At 44.7% G+C, this 21399-nt stretch overlaps 1 protein-coding gene across 1 annotated transcript in view; it reads right to left on the bottom strand.

Annotated features, from left to right (window-relative positions):
• GALNT2 (polypeptide N-acetylgalactosaminyltransferase 2) overlaps nt 1–21399 on the bottom strand; it is a 186564-nt gene that overhangs the window by 74449 nt on the left and 90716 nt on the right. The window contains exon 2 of the mRNA XM_061404791.1: nt 13533–13626. Coding sequence (XP_061260775.1) covers nt 13533–13626 — 94 coding nt within the window. The remainder of the gene's footprint in view (nt 1–13532; nt 13627–21399) is intronic.

Here is a 21399-nt window from a genome sequence, read left to right as displayed (position 1 = left end):
ATTAACATTCTTCCTGTTACATCTGCTGTCCCTCACAGGCTTTGCAGTTGATACATCCTGGAATCCAGAGTTTCTTCTCTCTTCTCCTTATCCACCCATCGGCCTTAAGTTACATTGTCTTTCCAGAATCTTTTTCTTCCTAGTTGAGTTTTGGGGTTTACCCTCCTATCCATCTTATCTAGACTGGAGAACAGCACAGCATCTTTGGAGCAGAGGCTAGCTGGGGATCATAACATGCATGATCCAGTGCCTGCATGGGATGCGGAGGTCAGGGGGGTCCCAGGTCTGTGCCCTGTGGGGTCTGGGCAAGGCTGGTTCAGACACGGTCTCAAGTGCCTCTCAGGACACCACTGTCATAGGAATGCACATTCTAAGCTCCAAATAACCAATCCTCAAATTACCATTTAGAGAAGACGCTTTTATATTCAGGAAATCGCTTGCCTTTGGATGATGTGTTCGATTAACTTTTAAAATATTACTACACTTCCAAACACTGTCATTTTTTCTCAAAATTTTTACTTTTACTAAACCTCATATTTAAAGAAAACAATGATGTAAATCTATGAAAATGAGCACTCAAAGGATTAATACCACAAAACATTTGGCAACACCAAAACATACACGGTCTTCAGCTGAGAGCCCTCTCAGGCGTTTCAGCCCTGTGGTAGATCAGGACCCTCTGACGCACACCCCAGGGCAGCCTCATCGTCTGCATCAGCAGATTCAAGAGGGGAGGTGACAGGCCCTGCTGGCACAGCCCTGCTCGCCAGGGGGCGGGGGTGGCGCGAGATGTCTGGACTCTGCTCTGGCAACACAGCCACACAGCAAATGTTCACTCAATTCTCCCCGGGAAGGACAGCTTAAACAAACTGAAAGCCTGCCTGTGTGAAACAGCGAGCCTCTTCTGGGAAAGCAGCCAAGAAGGGAAATAGAATGAATTTTAAATCAAAGGACAAAGCTCTCCAATTTATTTTAACCTCTCACTTGATCTCAGATTGAATGTAATTTTACTATGCTTAAAAGGAAACAATTCCTCATATTCTTCCTCTAGAAGGTCATAATGTTGCGCCAGGAAAGAGAAGACCAGGGAAAGCCCAGAATTACAAACAAATGTGTCCATTTAAATGACAAAGATAAGTAAATGATACTATTATTTGTCTTTATTATTTGTGTGACAGGCTTTTCCACCTATGAGACACTGTCTCCTGAAATAAGGGATCCTACGCAATTCATTTTTAAGGATGAAAAAATAAAAAATTCCAAGAGCGATTAAAAGCTAGTTAGAAGACAATATAAGAAAAAAAATCAGATGCTATAGGGTAAATACTCTAAATTTATTTACAATTCTTTGGACTGCCAAAATAACTAAAACCCACTGTGAAACACTATGGTTTGCATTACGAGGTCTATACCTGGCTTGAAATCAAGGAATCTTCATATACATATTTCTTTTCCAAACGGTAAATAGAAATTCCTCCTCCTCCCTCTATGAGTAACAGTGTCTAAACACAATAAATTTAGTTCACTGTGTATGGTTTTTCATCCCGAATATTAGTAAAAGTATCAAAGCGAACCTCCTGCTCAGAATTGGGGCTGATACTTGAACGACAGGAGGAGAAAGAAGGGCCCACCCACCAGCGCCCACAGGACAGCAGCCCCACACGGCCCTGCCCAGCACACAGCACCCTGCAGAGCATGTGCCGCCACCACAGCCTGCGTGTTGTTTAGTCGCTCAGTCGTGTCCAGCTCTTGGCAATCCCATGAACTGTAGACCGCCAGGCTCCTCTGTCCATGGGGATTTCCAGGCAAGATGACTGGAGCAGGTTGCCATTTTCTCCTCCAGGGGATATTCTTAGTCCAGGGACTGAACTCTGTCTCCAGCAAGTCTCTTGCACTGCAGGCATATTCTTTACCCCTGAGCCACCAGGGACGTCACTACAGTTTCCACTGTGCTAACTGGGCAACTGAGATGCGGAAGTTAAACCACAAAATGGAACCACAACTCAAACCTGGGTCTCTCTCTTCTCAAAGTTGTGTTCCTTCCATTGTGGCTGACAACTCACTTTGAAGTGGGTGGAACTGTAACCAAGCACCAAAAAGCATCCCCGCAGTGCAGGCCCCATTCCTTCCTTCCAGAGGGCACCAGCCTCCCCCGCCCCATCCTGGCACACTGAGTGGAGGAGGTGGGGCCTCTCCTAAAGGCTGATGTCATGTGTTGCAGTCAGAAGGCACCAGGGATGTGGATGTGAAGAGCTCTTCGTTAAACCCCCAACATGCAGCCAGCCAGAGCTGCCAGCCTGCACTTCCTTCTACAACAACACTGCTTCCCTGCAACTTCCACTCTCTGGAGTCTCAAATAAAAAGAAAAAAAAAAATAGCCTCAGCCTCTTCTCTGTGGCACCTTTTCAAATATTTGGGCATCATGATCCCATTTTGCCCTTCTCACCCCTCTGTAAAAACATCCATTTAAGTGTTCTTCATCAGATGTTGTTCCAGCCTCCTCCCCATCTGAGTCATCATCATCTGGACCTACTTGAATTTATAAGCACCTCTGAACACCCTGTGCCCAGACAGAATGAAATATGTGAGGGGTGGGCGACAGCACAGAGGACACTGGATGCTGTTGGAATTGTTCTGGGCGTTACGTTTCTACTAACACAGCTCAGAGTCATGTTGCTTTAGGAGCTCCACCCCTACTCTGGCTACTGACCTGAACTAAGTCCTTTGTTTTGCTTTCTTACTCATTGGAAGGGGGGACAACAGAAGATTTGTTTTTAATGTTGGCTAGGGGGCAAGGTATAGGTACCCTCTAGAAGACAACTTGGCCATTAATATTAAAAAAAAAAAAAATCCTTAAACGCATGTGTTGCTAATGATCCTGCAATTTCACTTTAGGGAATTCATTTCCAGAAAATAATTAGGTATACATGTGTTCCACATGTATACCTGTGGTGGATTCATTATGATATTTGGCGAAACTAATACAATTATGTAAAGTTTAAAAATAAAATTTAAAAAAATTAAAAAGAAAATAATTAGGGACACACAGATTTATAAGACTTACATATAAAGATACTGGCTGGAAACCTTGTGTGTCCTATAACATAGGAAAAACTCAATATAGCTTATAGTAAGTGATGCATGTTGTCATTTAACACGCAGGAGTTATTTAAGGACACAAGAAGGTATTTATGACATATTACCTTAGTAAGAAATAGGCAAGAACAGTGTAGTACCGTATCTGTAATAATCTGGATGTAAGCAGATAGTAGGGGCTGCCTGTCACCCGTCCTGAGCTATTTCAGGAGGAAGGTGGAGGAGGGGGCCCCTCTCAGAGACCTGGCGAGAACCTCAAGGTGCTGTTGCTGGGAGAGAGGCGTATGTGTGGGTGGACTGCCCAGTTAATCCTCAAGATCTTGGGCAGTGTTATCCATCTAGTAGATGACTTGGAACGTGGCACAGTGGCGATGTGTGGACAGAGGGGCCCAAAGGCCCAGGAGATAGTGTTGGACTCAAGAGATCGAGGTGTCTGGGCTCAGGCCTCCATGCTGGGCTTGGAGCACCTGAGAGGCTGCAGAGACCGCTCACCGCAGCCATGGGGGTGAGTGCGCCCAGGTGTCCGCCCAGTGGAAGACTGGGGAACACGCGGTGGGAGAGCCGCAGTCATTAAGAGGTGGTAGAATTATATGTCGGAGAAGGCAATGGCACCCCACGCCAGTACTCTTGCCTGGAAAATCCCATGGACGGAGGAGCCTGGTAGGCTGCAGTCCACGGGGTCGCTAAGAGTCGGACACGACTGAGCAACTTCACTTTCACTTTTCACTTTCATGCACTGGAGAAGGAAATGGCAACCCACTCCAGTGTTCTTGCCTGGAGAATCCCAGGGACGGGGGAGCCTGGTGGGCTGCCGTCTATGGGGTCACATAGAGTCAGACACGACTGAAGTGACTTAGCATAGCATAGCATAGCATAGAATTATATGTGAATACAATGCTCTTATTTTTGCTTGTCTGAATTTCTTAAATTTTCTCTGAATTTCTTAAAATTTCTAAGAGGAAACATCATTGTTGTTTAGTTGCTAAGTCATGTCCAACTAGCTCTGTGACCCCATGCTCCTGGCAGCCTGGCAGGCTCCTCTGTCCATGGAATTTTCCAGGCAAGAATATCGGAGTGGGGTGGCATTTCCATCTCCAGGGAATCTTCCTGACCCAGAGATCGAACTCACATCTCCTGCATTACAGGCAGATTATTTACCGTTGAGCCACTGAGGTTATTTGCTTTTAAAATGCTTCTCTAGGGATACTCAGAGCTGCTTCCTTTCCTGACGAGGACACTGGGCAGACCCCGGGGCCTCAGGCCTGGGTCGCAGGAGGTACGTGGTGTTAGCTGTCCCTTGGCTGCTGCACATGCTACCAGAGGACGTGGCTCGTGGCGTCCGGGTGCCGAGGGGCAGTGGAGGACTGTGCAGCCTTGAGAAGGAGGGAGACGCTGACACACGCTGTCCGCCACGGGGATGCTGCGGCAAGCGAAACAAGCCTGTCACAGGAGAGAGAATACCACGTGACCCCACATGGGCGGGGCCTGGAAGAGAGGGGTGGCTGCAGGGGCTGGAGAGGGGATGGGGAGTCCGTGTTTAATGGGGGACAGAGTCTCCGTTTGAGAAGATGAGAAAGCTCTGGAGGTGGATGGAAATGGCCGTGGCAGACAAGGTGAATGTACTTAATTGCCACTGACCTCTGTACTTCAAAATGGTTAAAATGGTAAATTTTATGTTATATATATTTGAACATGATTTTTTTTAAAAAGCACAATGCTGGAACCCATGAAATCCCTCAGGAGGAGGAGAGGTCAGGGGAGCAGTCCTCCTGACCCTGAAACATAGCATTGGAAAAGCTGTTTGAGAAAATGTACACAAGACATCCCGGCCAATTCTATTCAAGGTCATCTAACCAATCTGAAAAATCCCAGTTCAAGTCGAGTTTATCGTATGTGCCAAGTACACACACAGCTGGTTTACCTCACTGCTCTTCCCTGGGAGGCAGAACCGCTAAACATGTGAGCATCAGTGGCAACTCAGACCCAGGATTTAAGGCCTGCTACACACTTCGCCATTCCCATTTCATTCATCTTTACATGAACGTAATTTCTGCTTTTTGACATCAAGTGTCTCCGGTGATGAACCAGCAGTGGGTGAGAGGGGTGGGGTGAAGATCCAGCCAAGGATGGGAAGGACCTCCTAGAGTCCCCAAAACCTAACCAGGACTCTCCTTTCCACACTCTCTATACCCACTCTCCAAGGTTCACCCCCTCACACGAGGTTTCCAATGAACACAAGAGTAACACTGAGGTCTTGTAAAATCAAGAAGAAAATCTGCTCTCAGAGGGCATGTCTTCTAAGGATGGGAGCTCCTGGGCAAGAACCTCCACCAACAGCTATCCTCAAAGCTGATGCCGGCCGTTCAAATGCAACTGGCCTGTTCCTCCTGTGTCACCTGCTACCCTGCCAAACAGTCTCACCAATCAGATCAGAGATGCTGAGGAGACAAGAGAAGGAGATACAGGAGGGAGAATTACAAAGAGAAACTGATTTTTCAAACCCAAAAGCTTTTTCTGCACCCAGGGAAAAAAGATAAAACTTATCTCCATTAGACAGATTTTCAAAAAAACAAAAAACTGGTGAATAAATACTCTGTTTGAAACACTTTGGAAATCAGTATTTGAAAAAAAAGAAATCCAGTGCTTCCAGCTGGAAAACATGATGAAGTAGAAATGATGGGCACAGAATCTAAGGGCAAAAGTTCTCCATTCTGGACTTGAAATGCTTTTGCCTACAGGGTGTGTGGTTAAAGAACACTGGAGGCCGTTGCCTCGGGGTATCACTGCTATCTTACATCTGGCTCCTGCATCTCTCAGTGGGCCAGGCTGAGTCACCAGGTTGTGGGCCACCACCTTCTTCCCATCTGCCAGACATCCAACACCTAGAACACAGGAAGCCACGGCATTCCCAAACAACCTACTCAGAGTGCAAAGCGCTGTGACCAGTGGTTCCTTGCAGACCACAGAATTCTGTCCATGCCCATCATTCTCGGAGAAAATATACTTCTTAACCATAACAAAATAGTTTCTAAAGGAAAAAAATCACACATATGATGGATGAGTAAGAAAAAACATTTTAAACAAGAAAAGAAGATAAAGTCCTTTAAAGGCAAAATAAAAGGATTTGGTGCATTCATCAAAAGTTATTAGTAGTATTTCAAACAAGAGGAAAATCAGTACATTCCTATCTCTTTAAAGATAAAGAAATCAACTGTATAACAGTTAAGAACATGAAACCCGGGTCAGTGCCACATCGATTTTAACTACTGGGTCAGACTATAGCAAGTAGTTACATGTAGGACATGTCCTGAAGACAGCTTCTCCCTCTCTCTGCAATATGCCTGAAAGTCCAAGAGAACACTTGGTTTTATTAATATAAGACAACCCACAGAAAATCTCTCATTAATCCACATAGCAGAAGTACATCCTATTATTATAATAAAGAAACACTTATTAGCTAACTGTTCCGTTCAGATGCTCCCCACTACACAGGTAAAGCCTGTCTCACGTAGGAAGGAGCTGTGTTTGGGGCTTCCGACTCAGTGGGGAGAGAGGGGGCAGATCTAATGCAGACGTCTAACACACACACACGCTCCCAAGTCGAGAGCAGCTGGAACCTGTGCTGGGTGTTACACAGGCCTGGACTCCCTGGACTGACAGTGTCCCAGAAAGAAACACTAATAATCAAACTCTCTGTCACTATTAAAGCAAAATTTCATGCACTAACTTCCTGTTTTCAGGAGTTTGTAAGTTATTACTCTAACCCAACAGATAAACAAGCTGAAAAGCCAACAAGTCCTCTCAGATTGCTCAGAGAAGTGAGGTTACAGGGCAAACTGCTGCTCCCAAAACTGGGGAGACCAGCTGGTGAATACAGAGAATCACAAACTTACCAGAGCAGCAACCGGGGGGGAGGCAGAGCCTGAGGAGGAAACTTGAGCTGCAGGATGAACGACTGGAGGCTCGCTGTGGATGAGCCCGAGGGCTAAGGTCAGGGGCCCCCACACTCCCGTGAGTTTTACCTCCAGGAGCTTAACCAGGTTTCCCAGAGTGACTACTGGAGATAGAACCCCTCATGCCTCCAGTGGAGGAGGGGAAGGAGCTGTTCTGAAAGAGAAGGCGCACTCTGGTGGCTCAGCAGTAAAGAATCCACCGGCAATGCAGAAGATGTGGTTTCGTTCCCTGAGTCAGGAAGATCCCCTGGAGTGGGAAATGGCAACCCACTCCAGTATTCTTGCCAGGAAAATCCATGGACAGAGGAGCCAGATGGGCTTCAATCCATTTGGGCTGGAAGAGCGGGACATGACTTAACTAAACCACCATTTGTTGTTAGTAAGGCTTGCCCTCGAGAACCTGACCAACTGGGCTGTTATCAGAGCGTAATCAATCTGAAGGAAGGGAAATACCCAACTCCAGGGACTCTGACTATCCTGTCCCACCTGAGTGGGAGGAAAGCTGAGCTGCGTTTGTGAAGTAGATGCCAGGGGTGCAGGCTCACTAGGAGACTGAGCCCTGCCCACTATGGCACCAAAGGCTGGGTTATGGGAGCTCCTCTTACCCAGGACATCGTATCTGGCTTTTAAGAAAAAACTACAAGACACACTGAAAAGGAAAAGGAATGCTTGAAGAGAAGCACCCAGATCAGACTCACATACGGCAGGATGTCGGAATTATCAGGCCAGGAATTTAAAGCAGCTATAATCAATATGCTAAGAGCGCTAACAAAAAGAGTAGACGAAACGAAGGAAAAAATGAATACCATAGGCAAAAGAGATAAAAATTCTAAGGAAGAATTATAAAATAATGGTAGAGATCAAAACCACTAACAGAAATGAAGAATGACTTTGAGGGGACTGGACATGGCTGATGAGACGACCTCAGGGCTTGAGGATATGACAACAGAAACTTCCAAAATAAAAACTGAAGATAAAAAACAAGACTAGGGGAAAAAAAGAACTGTTAAATAACTACAAAAAGTGTAAGAGGTATAAGTGGTTCCACTTACAGAAAAAAGAGAGAAAGGAATATAAGAAATATTTGCAGCAATAATGACTGAAAATGTCCTCATGTTAACTACAACAGCAAACCACAGATTCAGCAAGCTCAGAGAACACCACACAGGATAAATACAAATAACTCCACCCAAGCATACTCAAACTGTAGAAATTAATCATAAAGAAAAAACCTTGAAAGAAGACACAGGGGGAAAAATAGCTTTACAGAAACAAAGATATGAATTACATCCAGCTTCTCCTCAGAAACCACGCAAGCAAGAAGAGAGTACAATGAACTATTTAAAGGGTTGAGAGAAAAAAAATCATCAACCTAGAATTCTGGACCCTGTGAAATCTCCAAAAGTGAAAGGGAAATAAAGACTTTCTCAAATTACAAAAACTGAGGGAATATGTTGCCAGTAGACCTGCCTCGCATGAACTGTTAGAAGAAGCTCTTCAGAGAGAAGGAAAATGATTTATGTCAGAAATGCAGATCACTATAAAGAAAGGAAGAGCATCAGAGAAGGGATAATTGAAGGTAAATTTACAACTTTAATTTTTCTTCTCTTCTTCTTAATTGATCTAACGGATACATTTGCTCAAAAATAATAATAGCCATCATATATTTGATTCTGTATGCTTATATATGCATTTATGTATATGACTGACATGTGTGAAATGAATGACAGTAATGATACAAAGAATGGGGGGAGAGATTCATAACATTTTACTGTTAGATACCTGTGCTGTAAAGCAGGATATTGTTGTCTGAAATTAAACTTGGATTATCTGTAATAAAATGTAAAAAAGGGAGAAAGTGGGATCATGTAAAATGCTTAATTAAAACTACAAAAGGCAGACAAAGAGTGGAAGAGAAAAGGACACAGAACAAAGAACAAGAGCAAGGAACAGACAAGAATAACAAACACGGCAGACATTGGTACAATGTCTATAATAATTACTTTACATTGTCAGGATCTAAAAACACCAGTTAAAAGACAGACTGTCAGAATGATTAAAAAAAACAAGCCCCAACTATCTACATGTTGTGTACAAGAAATCTACTTTAAAGACACATATAGATGAAAAGTAAAGGGATGGAAAAAAATACTAGTCAAAAGATGGCAGGAGGAGCTGTATTAGCTCAAACAGAACAAACTTCACCCCAAGAAAAGTCACCAGGAATAAAGAAGGGAAATACATAATATGACATAATAATCCTTAATGTGTGTGTGCCTAACAAGAGCATTAAAACACATGATACAGAAACTAAGAAACCTGCAAGGAGGAACAGAATACATAGGTCAAAGAACAAATCTTAGTGAAATTAAAAAATATTCCGAATCAAATAAGAATGAAAATACAAGTTACCAAAATTTGTGCAATGCAGTGAAATCAGTGCATGACAAGAAAATGACAGCACTGAATACAATCTGGAAAAGAAGAATGATTTGAAATTAATCATCTAAGCTTCTACCTCAGAAAACTAGAAAAGAAGAATAAATCCTAAGTAAACAAAAGAAAATAAATAATAAAAATTACAAAGCTAAGAAATGGGAAAGAATTCTAAAAACTGGTTCTTTGAAAAGAGCAATAAAATCAATAATCCTCTAGTCAGGCTACCTATGAACAAATGAGAAAAGACACAAATTAGAATGTCAGAAATGAAAGAGGGTACATCAGTATACAGATCCTGTGGACATTAAAAGGAGAATAAAGGAATACTACGAACACCTCTATGCCTGCAAATTTGATAACCTAGATGAATGGACCAATTTCTTGAAAGACATAATCTCCAAAACTAAGACAAGAAAAAATAGGCAATTTCAACAGGCCTGTATCTATCTTAAAAATTGAATCAATAGTTACTAACCTCCTATAACAAATGGCACTAGACCCAGCTGCATTCATTGGTGAATTCTGCCAAACATTTAAGGAAGAAACTATACTAATTCTCTACAGTCTCTTCCAGAAGATAGAGGCAGAGTGAATACTTTATTTTACGAGGCCAGTGTTAACCCTAATAACAAAACCAGACAAACACATTACAAGAAAAAAAAAATCAAACCAATACTTCTTATGAATAAGTTGAATCCAACAATGTGTAAAAAAGAACTGTACACAATGACCAAATATGATTTATCCCAGGTATGCAAGTCTGGTTCAATATATGAAAATCAGTTAATGTAATCTACCACACTAAGAAGTTAAAGAAGGAAAATCCCATGATCATAGTTACAAATGCAGAAAAAGCATGTGATCAAATTCAACACTTGTTCATGATAAAACTTTTCAGCAAACTAAGAACAGAGGGGAAACTTCCTCAACTTGATAAAGAACATCTAAAAAAACCTTCATCTAACATCATATTTAATGGTGAGAAACAAAAAGCTTTCCTTCTAAGATCAGGAATAGGGCAGGAATGTCTTCTCTCATCACTCCCTTTTAATATCATACTAGAAGTCCCAGCTAATGCAGTAAGACAAGAAAACAGAACAAAAGATATAATACAGATTGAGAAGGAAGAAATAAAACTGTCTTTGTTTGCAGGTGACATGATTGTCTATGTAGAAAAATCAAAAGAATCAACAACAAAAAAAATCCCTGGAACTGTTAAGTAATTGCAACAATCCTTGCTATAATTGCAGGATATACAATAAATACACAAAAGTCAATCACTTGCCTATAGTAAATGAACAAGCGGAATTTAAAATTAAAAGCACAATACCATTTACATTGGTGCTAAGTTGCGTCAGCTGTGTCTGATTCTGTGTGACCCCATAGATGGCAGCCCACCAGGCTCCCCCGTCCCTGGGATTCTCCAGGCAAGAACACTGGAGTGGGCTGCCATTTCCTTCTCCAATGCATGAAAGTGAAAAGTGAAAGTGAAGTCGCTCAGTCGTGTCCGACTCTTAGCGACCCCATGGACTGCAGCTACCAGGCTCCTCCGTCCATGGGATTCTCCAGGCAAGAGTACTGGAGTGGGGTGCCATTGCCTTCTCCCACCATTTACATTACCACCCTCAAAATAGAGATACTTTGGTACAAGTTTAACAAAATAGACACAAAAATTTATATGACCAAAACCAAAAAACTCTAATAAAAAAATTTAAAAAGAACTAAATAAATGGATAGCTACTCCATGTTCGTGGATTGGAAGACTCAATATTGTCAAAATGTCAATTCTTACTAACTTGATCTGTAGACTCAACACAAACCAAATCAAAATCCCAGCAAGTTATTTTGTGAGTACCAACAAATTCTAAAGTTTATATGAAAAGGCAAAACAAAAAACCAGAAAGCCCAACACAAGATAAAAGGGAAAGAACAAAATCGGAAGACTAACATTATCCAACTTCAAGATTAAATCTAAAGGGAAAGTAGTATCGGAAAGAATAAACAGATAGATCTTTGGAACAGAGAAGACAGCCCAGAAACAGACCCACATAAATACAGTCAACTGATTTTTGACAAAGGAATAAAGGCCACAACAAAACAACGATGGCCTATTCAGTAACTAATACTGGAACTACTGGACATCCGTATGAAAGGAATAAAAATCTAGGCGCAGACCCTACAACCGTAAACTCTTCTCAAAAATTAACTCAAAATGGATCACAGGCCTAAATATGGAACACAAAATAATAAAAATCCTAGAAGATAACACAGGAAAAAAAATCTAGGTAACCTTGAATATGGCAATGACTTTTTAGTTATATTGAAGGTATACTCTGTGAAGGAACTGATAAAGCTAAACCTCATTAACTTTAAACTTTCTGCTCTGAGAAAGACACTGTCAAGAGACTAAGAAGACAAGCCACAGACAGAGAAAGTGTTTGCATATTACATATCCAACAAAGGACAATTATCCAAAATACACAGAGAACTCTTAAAAGTTAACATTAAGAAAATGAACAACCCACTTACAATGTGGGAAGAAGACCTAAACAGACATTTCCGCAATGAAATTATACATGTGACAAATAAACATATTGTGGCTCTAGTGGCAAAGAACCCACCTGCCAATAAGCTATCACTTCCAACCTATTAGAAGGGCCAGACTAAAAACCGGGGACAATACCAATCGCTGGTGAGGGTGTGGAGTGACAGGAGCTCTCACTCACTGCTGGTGGGAGTGCAAAATTGTACAGACACTTTGGAAGACAGTTTGGTAGTTTCTTATAAGTGTATTCCTGCCATATGATCCTTGTATTTACCCAAATGAATTGAAAACTTATGTCCACACAAAAAAAATTGAACACAGATGTTTATAGCAGCTTTATTCATAACTGCCAAACTTGGAAGCAACCACGATCTCCTTCTGAATGTCCTTCCTAGCTGAATGGATAAATACATTGATACATCCAGACAACAGAATACTATTCACAATAAAAACAAAAGGGTTATCAAGCCATGAAAAGACATAGATAAACGCTCAGCGCATGTTACTAAGTGAAAGAAGTCAATGTGAAAAGGTTACATACTATTTGATTCCAAGTATGACATTCTGGAAAAGGCAAAAATCATGGAGACAGTAAAAGGACCAGTGGTTGCCAGGGCTTGGGGGAAGGAAGGACGACTAGGCAGAGCAGAGAGGATTGTTAGGGCAGTGAAACTAGTCTATATGATCCTGTAGTGCTGCATGCATGGCACTGAATATAGAACACCATGCTGCTGCTGCTGCTGCTAAGTCGCTTCAGTCGTGTCTGACTCTGTGCGACCCCATAGACGGCAGCCCACCAGGCTCCCCCGTCCCTGGGATTCTCTAGGCAAGAACACTGGAGTCGGTTGCCATTTCCTTCTCCAATGCATGAAAGTGAAAAGGCAAAGTGAAGTCCCTCAGTCGTGTCTGACTCTTAGCGAGCCCATGGACTGCACCCTACCAGGCTCCTCCGTCCATGGGATTTTCCAGGCAAGAGTACTGGAAGTCCTAAAATAAACTACGGACTTTGGGTGATTCTGATGTATCAGTGTTGGTTCATTGATTTTAACAAATGTCCCATTGTCGGGGGGGCGGTGCTGATAGTGGGAGTGCCTGTGTATGGGGGCGAGGAGTATATGGAAACGTCTGTACACTCTGCTCAGTTTTGCGGAGAACCTAAAACTGCTCTAAAAAAAATAAAGTTTGTTTAAAAATAATCAGTGAACTGATACATACCATCGTTTATTTTTTTTAATTCTATTTTTTTCTTTTAAGAAATTTTGGTCACCTCCCAGTAAAGTCATTTCACAAGGCACTTGGGGCTTGAAGGAAGGCAGGAGAGTGCTGCTCTAGGGTAGTGTCTCCACCGCCTTGCGAAATCCATTCTCTACCCGACAGGAGACTTGCTCCAAATGCCACCACATCCAGCTCATTCACTAGGGGCAAGACAGGTCTGCACCCCACCCCCCAGCCCCCACCAGCAGCCCAGGCTGGCCTGGCCCTGGAGGCAGCTGCAGTACCTGGAGGGAGGGTCTCCATGCTGTGTGCCTTCTCATCCCCGTTGCTGTGATGAAGGTCTTTCTTTTTAATTGGGTCAATGTCATTCCAGTCCTCCTGGGAGAGAAAAGATACCAAATGAGTTGACAGGTTCCTGGAGCACACTTCCATTCATCAGGTCAATAAACAGTGAATCTTTCTAGGCAAGTGGACGGTGGGGACACAGCAAGGTGACATCTCCCATCTACAGGATCACACCCCAGACCTGCTCAGTGGTGGAGACCCAAGGACAGAAGTGTGGGACCTGCTTTTCTTTCTCCATTTGCTATGTATAACACTTATGTATTGAAAGAAATACTCTGGAGACTTCGGGAGGGTGGAGAAGGGAGACAGGGAAACTAGATTAAATAAGAGAATTCAATAGTGGCTAAATCAAAGCCATTAAAATCAGGGTAGCTCTCAGGATGCTTTCTACAGCTTAAGGGTACCATAGGATCAGAGTCTCCCTTGGGCAACTGAACCAGGCTCAGAGGTTATTAAATGATTTCTGTAATTCTACTGAATAATAGTGGAGGGAGGGGAAAGGATGGCCGAGCTTTCCTTTTGGCTAATAGGGCTACAAATTAAGGGCTTAATGTAAAACCAGATGATAGAAGCTCTGGCAGAATTTATTCAACTCATCTGCGCAAACAATTTAATCTATCAATATTAATCAAGCTAAATAACAACCTCATGACCACAGAGCTAAATTTATTTTTCAACCACTTGGGACCTGATTTCTGTGAATACCATAAGGTTTCTCTATACACCCCCAAATCAGCAATACCCCATGGCTCGTAATCCTCCCACACAGACAGACATCTGTGGGCCAAGCCATCATCAACTGGCCATTTCCCCAGCAGATGCTATGAGGATGCCGTCTCCCTCAGGGGAAACCCAGCCTGTCTTGCTTGGATTTGTTCAGCCAGCATTCCTCCAGCCAGCGAGGACTGTGTGACCGCTAGACACACTTTGGCTCTAAACAATGTAAAGTGAGATCTGCAGAAAGAGTAATTCTCAGGGGCTGGGCCAAATCAGACATGTTTCCCTAAATGCAACTGGCTCTGCCAGTAAGCTGCATTTTTACTCAAAAGGTAGAATAGAGTAATTGAGCCTAAGCCTCCTCCTCTAGAGGCCAGCTTGTCCTTCAGTTGCTTTTGAGGTTTAATGAAGCTGGTTTATCTCAGCAAAGGAGGGATCGTGGGGGAGGAACGTACCACCCACTTATCACAAGGCCTTCTCAGGCCTCCAAGTGCTGTGACTTTTGAAGATCCTAGCTTCCCTTGTGGCTCAGCTGGTAAAGAATCTGCCCGCAATGAGGGAAACCTGGGTTCGATCCCTGGGTTGGGAAGATCTCTTGGAGAAGGGAAAGGCTAACCACTCCAGTATTCTGGCCTGGGGAGTTCCAAAGACTGTATAGTCCGTGGGGTCTCAAAGAGTCGGACACGACTGAGTGACTTTCACTTCACTTCACTTCAGCCCACTCTGTAACAAATGAATTAAAATGCATCCGGACCCTGTCTGAGCTTCCCAGGTGACGCTAGTGGTAAAGAACGCGCCTGCCAACGCAGGAGATGTAAGAGACTAAGAGACGGAGGACTGATCCTTAGGTCAGGAAGATCCCCCGGAGGAGGGCATGGCAATCCACTCTAGTATTCTTGCCTGGGGAATCCCATGTGACAGAGGAGCCTGGCAGGCTACAGTCCATAGGGCTGCAAAGAGTTGGACACGACTGAAGCAATTTAGCATGCACAGCATGTACTCCATTTAAATACTTTTTGCTGCAAAAAAATTTTTGAAGGATATTTATATTTTGACTTTTGAGATTACTTGGTTATAAATAAACTTTCAATTTACTATTGGCAAAGATTTCAAGACAATCTTGGCAACTGCCAGGGAGAGAGAGAATCTGACCTCTCTCTGCCTTCACAATATAAAGAGACATGTGAATACCAAATCCAGCAAGTAATGAAGCTACCAGAATCATACTGTGTAGACTTTTAATTAATTAAGCTTTATTAATTTTTGTTTTGTAGCTTGCTGGTAGCATTTTGTGGCTAATAACTTTTTCCACAGGCATCTGGCCTACTACACACACTGGCTAACCACTCACACCATTTAACCTTGCACTTGAATAAAATCAAACGTAAACAACAACAACACGTGAATTGCTGCTGGCGGGGCCCCCATGCTGTGATGTTCACCAAACCAACATCTGTAAGTCAACCATCGATGTTTTCTTAGAAAATAAACGTCATCTTCTTCACACTGACGAGATTGACTAGTCCGTATGTAAAACTCCCTAACCTGTGTCTACTCTTCCCCGCTTCATCCCAGCCAGGTGGCAACGAACCAAGCCCACCGAAGAACTGAGGCCAAAGATGAGGGCCGACTATATAATGAGGGCACCGCAAATCCCAGCAGGTGACGGGATGCTGAGCACCACGGATGAGCACCTATGCGCCAGGCACTGCACGAGGATACCTTGTCATCCTGGCAACAAGTCTGCCATTTCATTAGTCCTATCCAACAACAGGGCACAGAAGATCAGAGAGGTTAAGCACACTGTCCAGGTTACACAGCGGGCAAGCAGCTCAAGTCAGCCCTTCAGAAAGCGGGAGGGGATGGCCGGCCAGGGCCCAGTTGGAACCAAGTTACAAGAGCCCGATTCTCACAGTATCACAAAAATCCAAGAATACGTTTCTAGGGAGTCATCCACAAAGGACTGTTCGGTCCTGCTGCTGCTGCTGCTAAGTCACTTCAGTCGTGTCCGACTCTGTGCGACCCCATAGACGGCGGCCCACCAGGCTCCCCCGTCCCTGGGATTCTCCAGGCAAGAACACTGGAGTGGGTTTCCATTTCCTTCTCCAGTGCATGAAAGTGAAAAGTGAAAGTGAAGTCGCTTAGTCATGACCAACTCTTCGCAACCCCATGAACTGCAGCCCACCAGGCTCCTCCATCCATGGGATTTTCCAGGTAAGAGTACTGGAGTGGGGTGCCATCGCCTTCTCTGGTTTAGTCCTGCACTCAAAGTCAAAAAGTACAAATCACCACATTGACTACCTGCTCCTAGAGGAGGGTAGGGAGGGGGAGGAGGGGACAGAGAGGAGGGAGAGGGGAAGGGAAGAGGAGCACTTTGGCCGCTGACACTCACAGGGCACTTGCTAGGGGCTGAAGCCCGTCCTAGACCCTGCCCATGTGTCCATCCTCAGTCTCAGTCTACTGATGAGAAAGAAGGCTGAGGCACCAATCATGGAGTCAGAGCACACTGCAAGGCTGGAGTCTAGCCCAGAGCTCAGTCTCAAACCTCCCCGTGCCCCACCCTTAGAGAAGACAGCTCCCCTCTACCACCACAACAGTCAAAACTAGAGAAAAACAGTGCATTTCCTATTCCCCTCAGGACATGACAGGGCACTGAAAATTCCTCTCGGTCGGGCTGGCCCATCAGAGCCACTGGCTGAGATGACGCCCACACGACCGTCTACCGCAGGGCTGCCCATTCACGGCCTGTCGCCACCCTGTGTTGTTGCTGGACATTTGGGAAGGGCTGAGGGCAACCCACTCCAGTACTCTTGCCTGGAGAATCCCACGGACAGAGAAGCCTGGTGGCCTACAGTCTATGGGCTCGCAGAGAGTTGGACACGACTGAAGCGACTTAGCACACACAGCACGAGGGTGCAGGGACACCCACCCTGGGCCATCATGACCCGTGCCTGGGGCCGCTGCCCCTCAGCAGAGTCCAGACCAGACCCCACAAGAAAAACGAGGAAACAGAATGACAGGGAGGAGATTTGAGACTTGTGTTGTGGAAATGTCACTCTGGCTGTGATGAGGGAGGAACTGGAGGGGGTGGGAGATGGGCCCGGAGGCCAGAAGGTGAGGCGGCTGGGGTGGGGGCACTGCTGGGGGGCCGCAGGTGGGAGGGAAGTGGCACAGGGGACAGTCATCCACAAGACACGTGGGGAAGTCATTAGGGTAGGGCAGGGGTGGCACTAGGAAGGAAGAGGAGGCTGTCCTGGAGATGCTGGGTTACCCCAAGACACCACAAGCAGGAAACAAGATGGGAGGAAGGCGACCAGAGTGAGGACACGGTCCAGGGTGGCAGGAGAGGCTGGCATGCCAGGGACAGGCCAAGACACATGGTGTGCTGAGATGAGGCCTGGCCTGCGAGCCAGAGCCCCGGGTTCTGGCCACGGTTTTGCTTTGCTGCTGGTGGGGTCTGAGTAAGAAGCCTGCCTCCTCGAAGATGGGGGTGTGGGGCTAAGGCACTGGAGGGCCCCTGGGAGTCCCAGGGAACAGACCCAGGTATGAGCACTTGATCACATGTCCTGCCTATAATCCACTAATGGTCAATACCTAAAAGCAACACAGGCCCTTCCAAGGCAAAGGCTGGGGCTGGTCTCCGGCACATTTCATTGTACCCACGGCACCCAGCACGGTGGTGGTCTTAGGGTAACTGCTCAATAATAAATGCAATCGAAAAAAACCCTCACTCTATTTACTCAGATTAATTTTACTGGCTTTGCTCACTTTCCAGAGGAAACCTTTCATTACAACCATCCCCCTCATACGTTTACACATATTGTAAGACATACACACATCAGTGGAGGCTCTATTTAAAAACAGAAACGCACTGAATATAATCAGAGTGGCTCCTTCACCCAGGAGCTGCTGGTATCCAGGATGTGTCACCGGTGATCTGTTTTCTGTGTTAAGAGAAAATGATGCACGGACAGACAGATCCTCTTTGCAGTGACAACCATAAACTGCTCAGGTTAGTGGAGTAATGATGTGGTTTGATGCTGGCTGGGTCAAAAGTTGCAGAGAATCCAAAGCCTGTGATCCGACCCATAAGTCTGCTTTTATTTCCCAGGATGCAGCTCCATCTCTGCTGTGCTCCTCCTGCCTGAAGAGGGATGCTGACATTGACTATGTAATGACTCATCCACACACGGAAGATGCTGCAGATACATGCACACCAGGCGAGCTTGGTGGTTCTAAATGAAAGCGACATTCTGTCAGGAAATGTGACCCAAGGACCAGGATTCTCTGCTGACCCGACTGAGGGGATGCCGCTGGCCCCGCATGACTTCATCGTTTGGATGAAGCCTTGGATACACTCACATGCAGCCCCAGAAAGATGCGGAAAGCATTGACCAGGGCACTGAGACTCTCTCCCTTTTCAGATGGCATTTGGCCAGATACTGCATACACTAACTCCTGCCCTCCTCACTGACTTACCTGGCAGGTAGTTATTACTATTAGATACTTGAATTTGGTTAGTTTTCAGTCCAAAAGCTCAAGGTATGCATTACCTTGAGAAGCAGTCTATTGCCTGAAACACAAGTGGAATTAAATCAGGCCAGGAGTGAGATCAAATGAAAATAAACAACTGAAAAATGTCTATTTATCTACCATAATTAAAGAATATGGCAGCCAAAATCCATCCTATTTCTAAGTAGATAAAGGAGCAATGACTTTTAACAAAATGACATTAGTTTCAGAAACAGTAAATCCAATAGGTTGGTTTGTTGAATAGTTATGAAAATTAAGGATAAATAGGCTTAGCTATTAAAATAACTTTCTGCACTTTATTTCCAATGTGATCTGTCTCTGTTTCAAAATAAGAGGAAATAAATAAAACGTGGGCTTGGTGTTTGCCTGAGACAAAGTGTCAGTCTTGGTGGTGGGGGGCTGGGCCAAGGGGGAGCAGGGACGGGGGCTTGGACAGAGGTGGGAAGCAACCGTCGGTGTCAGGGCACAGCCAGAGTCAGGCGACCCCTGAGGCTCAGCAGACAGCCATCACCTTGCTAAGGGCCCTAGGCCAGCCCTCATGTCCCAGGTGAGGGGACAGCCAGAAGGGTGGGGTGACTTCTTGTTGTTACCAGCCACTGCCAAACAGATCCCCTCAAAACTTAGTAACTTAGGGAAAAAACACTTAATACCTCACACACCGTCAGAAGGCCAAGGATCTGTCTGCTTCTGGCCCACAGTCTCTAACGAACCAACATGGCAGCCGGGGCTGTGGCCATCTGAAGGTCAGATGGGGCCCAGCGCTGCGTCGGGGAGCGAGCCGGGCGCGGAGAGGGGCGGGACAGGGGACCCCGGCCCAGCCCGGGGAACCGCATGCAGTCACAGCTCCTGGTCGTCCAGGAGAGGTGAGTCAGCAGTTCAATCTGCACTCCAGAGGGGGGCCCAGACCCCTTCTGAGCGGAGGCAGGCACAGACGAGGCCACTTCCCACGGACGACAGAACACTGCAGCACCGCAGCGGCCACGCGCACGTGCAAGGCTGTGCCTCGAACTGTCACTCCACCGCACGCTGACCTCTTCACCACCACCCAACACACAGACTATTCCCCCATGGTAACATGTGTGAATTATGAACCACCACCAAAACAAACATGCCTATACATACAAGACCAGATAACAAAGAATAAACGTATATGGCTAAACCATCAAAGGCTGCCTTCGTAAAGTTTAAATGCCTAATGCAATACTTGTTACAAAGGTAAAAGTATCACTGGGGAGGAAAAAGAGAAAATAAACAGGTTGTTTTCACTCCCTCCTTACTGAAATACATTTTGTCACCATTAAATTCCTTCAGCTGACTAGACCGTATGCTCAGAGGCAGATCAAGTTACCAAAAATACCACCTGAAGGACTTCTTGAACCTTTTCTCATCAAATGTCTACTTTTCACTGTTATTTAATGACTGTTCAGTAATTGCCACCACCAGGAACACCATTCTAGTTTGGGGGGAAAAAAAGCCAGGTTACCAGATGTGTTAAAAAGATGTTCTATTTCCACAGCCCATTTCTTTCTTTCTTTTTTTTTTAAATTTTATTTTATTTTTAAACTTTATAATATTGTATTGGTTTTGCCAAATATTGAAATGAATCTGCCACAGGTATACATGTGTTTCCCATCCTGAACCCTCATCCCTCCTCCCTCCCCATACCATCCCTCTGGGTCGTCCCAGTGCACCAGCCCCAAGCATCCAGTATCGTGCATCGAACCTGGACTGGTGACTCATTTCATACATGATATTATACATGTTTCAATGTCATTCTCCCAAATCCTCCCACCCTCTCCCTCTCCCACAGAGTCCAAAAGACTGGTCTATACATCAGTGTCTCTTTTGCTGTCTCGTATACAGGGTTATTGTTACCATCTTTCTAAATTCCATATATATGTGTTAGTATACTGTATTGGTGTTTTTCTTTCTGGCTTACTTCACTCTGTATAATAGGCTCCAGTTTCATCCACCTCATTAGAACTGATTCAAATATATTCTTTTTAATGGCTGAGTAATACTCCATTGTGTATATGTACCACAGCTTTCTTTATCCATTCATCTGCTGATGGACATCTAGGTTGCTTCCATGTCCTGGCTATTATAAACAGTGCTGTGATGAACATTGGGGTACACGTGTCTCTTTCCCTTCTGGTTTCCTCAGTGTGTATGCCCAGCAGTGGGATTGCTGGATCATAAGGCAGTTCTATTTCCAGTTTTTTAAGGAATCTCCACACTGTTCTCCATAGTGGCTGTACTAGTTTGCATTCCCACCAACAGTGTAAGAGGGTTCCCTTTTCTCCACACCCTCTCCAGCATTTATTGCTTGTAGACTTTTGGATCACAGCCATTCTGACTGGCGTGAAATGGTACCTCATAGTGGTTTTGATTTGCATTTCTCTGATAATGAGTGATGTTGAGCATCTTTTCGTGTGTTTGTTAGCCATCTGTATGTCTTCTTTGGAGAAATGTCTGTTTAGTTCTTTGGCCCATTTTTTGATTGGGTCATTTATTTTTCTGGAATTGAGCTGTAGGAGTTGCTTGTATATTTTTGAG

The sequence above is a fragment of the Bos javanicus genome, chromosome 28 (genome assembly GCF_032452875.1).
Source record: "Bos javanicus breed banteng chromosome 28, ARS-OSU_banteng_1.0, whole genome shotgun sequence".
NCBI lineage: Eukaryota > Metazoa > Chordata > Mammalia > Artiodactyla > Bovidae > Bos > Bos javanicus.
The sequence above is the reverse complement of the archived record's forward strand: the minus strand, read 5'-3'. Positions and strand labels throughout refer to the sequence as shown.